Below are 2,735 nucleotides of genomic sequence, written 5' to 3'. Positions count from 1 at the left end.
ATAATAATAATAATAATAATAATAATAATAATAATAATAATAATAAAGATACTATTAATAATAATTATTATTTTTATGATGATGATGATGATGATGATGATGATGATGATGATGATGATGATGATGATGATGATGATGATGATAATAACAATAAGAAGAAGAAGAAGAAGAAGAAGAAGAAGAAGAAGAAGAATAGTAATAATGATAACAACAGCAACAACAACAATAATGAAAATAATAATAATAATAATAATAATAATAATAATAATAATAATAATAATAATAATAATAATAACAATAATAATAATAGTAATAATAATAATTAAAAAAAAATAAAATAATAATAACAGTAACAATGATAACTGCAATATGTTGCGCATTGCAATATCTTTAGCCTTCCATTGCCGGATATCCATTCCTACCTGAGTGAGGTGAGAAAAATTCGTGTAATTTTAGTACCTCTCCGAAGTACAAAACGTTGGGCCCTTGACGGGGTTCAAATCCAATACCTTTCGGTTGCCTGGCCGACAGAATAACCACTAAACTTCCGACTCATCTACTACGTCAAAGTAACAATAGAAGGACGAGACCACGCCAGAGCACACAGACCACCCACCTTAATCAGGAACAAGAATAGCTCCTCTTCATCCTCCTCCTCCTTTTCTTTCTCCTCCTTTTCCTTCTTTTCCTCCTCTTTTTCCAATTTTCCCTCTTCTCCTTTTTTCCTCTTTTTCTTTCTCTCCTGCTTCTCCTCCTACGACAACAACAGCAACAACATAGACTACTACTACTACTACTACTACTACTACTACTACTACTACTACTACTACTACTACTACTATTATTATTACTGTTATTATTATTATCATTATTATTATCATTATTATTATTACAACAACAAAAACAACAACAACAACTCCAGTTATTACAACTACTGTAACTGCTAATGCTACATCTGTTGTTTCTTTTTCTTCTTTTTCTTCTTCTTCTTCTGTTTCTTCTTCTTCTTCCTCCTCCTTCTTCTTCTTCTTCTTTTTCCTTCTTCTTCTTCTTCTTCTTCTTCTTCTTCTTCTTCTTCTTCTTCTTCTTCTTCTTCTTCTTCTTCTTCTTCTTCTTCTTCTTCTTCTTCTTCTTCTTCTTCTTCTTTTTCTTCTTCTTCTTCTTCTTTTTCTTCTTCCTCTTCTTCTTCTTCTTCTTCTTCTTCTTCTTCTTCTTCTTCTTCTTCTTCTTCTTCTTCTTCTTCCTCTTCTTCTTCTTCTTCTTCTTCTTCTTCTTCTTCTTCTTCTTCTTCTTCTTCTTCTTCTTCTTCTTCTTCTTCTTCTTCTTCTTCTTCTTCTTCTTCTTCTTCTTCTTCTTCTTCTTCTTGCTTTTGAGTTTAAGCGGTTTATCCGAAAAGCTGATAACAATTCAAAGAAAAGAAAAACAACAAGATTCAACGGTGTGTTTTAGCCTACCTTAGGCCAGACAATATGATCTTAGCGCCGATAAAATCCGGATACTCCCGTTGAAACTCCTCCGTGACAGACTTGTACAGATTGAGTCCGAACTCTGCGTCATGTACGGTGCCATCTAGCTCGAAGAACTGCAGGGGTTACAACGTCAGCTCATTTTGCACGCAGCGAAATAATTATATTATACCTTCCTTATATTTTGAAGAAAACCCCCCCAACAAAGCAATAACAACAACTATAACAACCACAATTGCAACAACAACAACAACAACAAAAATACCATTCTGTAACCTTATTTATTTGTCTCAAGAAGAGGTGGAATCGGGCACTCATTACTTTGAGGACATATCATGTGGAGTTATTGGTATCATATTACAGGATGAACTGCTGCTCTTTCTTTCCTCATCCTTTCTATCGTCATTTTCCCTCTACTTCTTTTGTATGTTTGTCACTCTCTAGTGAACTGCTATTTCCTGGGGTGCTTTGATAGTCAAAGCAGGCTTTGTGCTGTTGAGGCTAGACAAGTGAGCAGAGTAAGCCTGATTTCCCAGTCTGGACTTTTCTGTTCACATCCACCCCTTGGCGCTCAAATGACCTTATGCAGTTGCGAGTGCCGTAAAATCTTACTAAATCAAAAGGGTGTTTTATTTATCTTGCTTTCGAGAAAAAAACCAACTATCTTGAACATAATTCCAAATATTGAAGAACGTGGGGATCGCCTGTTCCAGAGGTAGAAGAGAAAATGGTCGCAAAAAATGTGGTGACTTCCATAGCTTGAGAGTACTTGGAAACTGAAAATCTATATTTTGGGGTAAATTTAATCAATGTTTTTCAGTATGCTTCCTGGGAAGCTGAGAATGTTTCGGAGTGTTCTATGGTCTGCTGGGGTAATAATATAGTGTAAAGCGCATAGAGCCTGCTGTTGAGCGGGGATATGCGCTATACAAATGCTATCTATTATTATTATTAAAATCCACACAGAAATGTATTCGTAAATGGACATAAAAACTATGAGCCCAACATAAAAAAGAATGAATAATAATTGACCAACGGACTGAAAAATGTCAGTTTTTTTAAAGTTCATTATTTTGACAAGCACCTGATTTCACCACGATGTATTATATGTAGTAGTGGCGTCGATGCGCTTTTCCCTTTCGTCAACCCGCAGCCACCTCCGAATCGTCAGCCACCCCCAACCTTTGACACGGGTCAAACTTCCATCTATTTATAGGTAGTTAAATCTACCGGAACATGTATTAGGCGAAGTGATGTGCAATGATAGTC

At 35.4% G+C, this 2,735-nt stretch overlaps 1 protein-coding gene across 1 annotated transcript in view; it reads right to left on the bottom strand.

Annotated features, from left to right (window-relative positions):
* LOC100533339 (mollusk-derived growth factor) overlaps positions 1 to 2,735 on the bottom strand; it is a gene marked incomplete in the record, with an annotated part of 28,700 nt that overhangs the window by 10,574 nt on the left and 15,391 nt on the right. The window contains 4 exon segments of the mRNA NM_001204635.1: positions 1,455 to 1,616; positions 1,619 to 1,623; positions 2,171 to 2,190; positions 2,192 to 2,210. Coding sequence (NP_001191564.1) covers positions 1,455 to 1,616; positions 1,619 to 1,623; positions 2,171 to 2,190; positions 2,192 to 2,210 — 206 coding nt within the window.

The sequence above is a fragment of the Aplysia californica genome, unplaced genomic scaffold (assembly GCF_000002075.1).
Source record: "Aplysia californica isolate F4 #8 unplaced genomic scaffold, AplCal3.0 scaffold00288, whole genome shotgun sequence".
Taxonomy (NCBI): Eukaryota; Metazoa; Mollusca; class Gastropoda; order Aplysiida; family Aplysiidae; genus Aplysia; species Aplysia californica.
The sequence above is the reverse complement of the archived record's forward strand: the minus strand, read 5'-3'. Positions and strand labels throughout refer to the sequence as shown.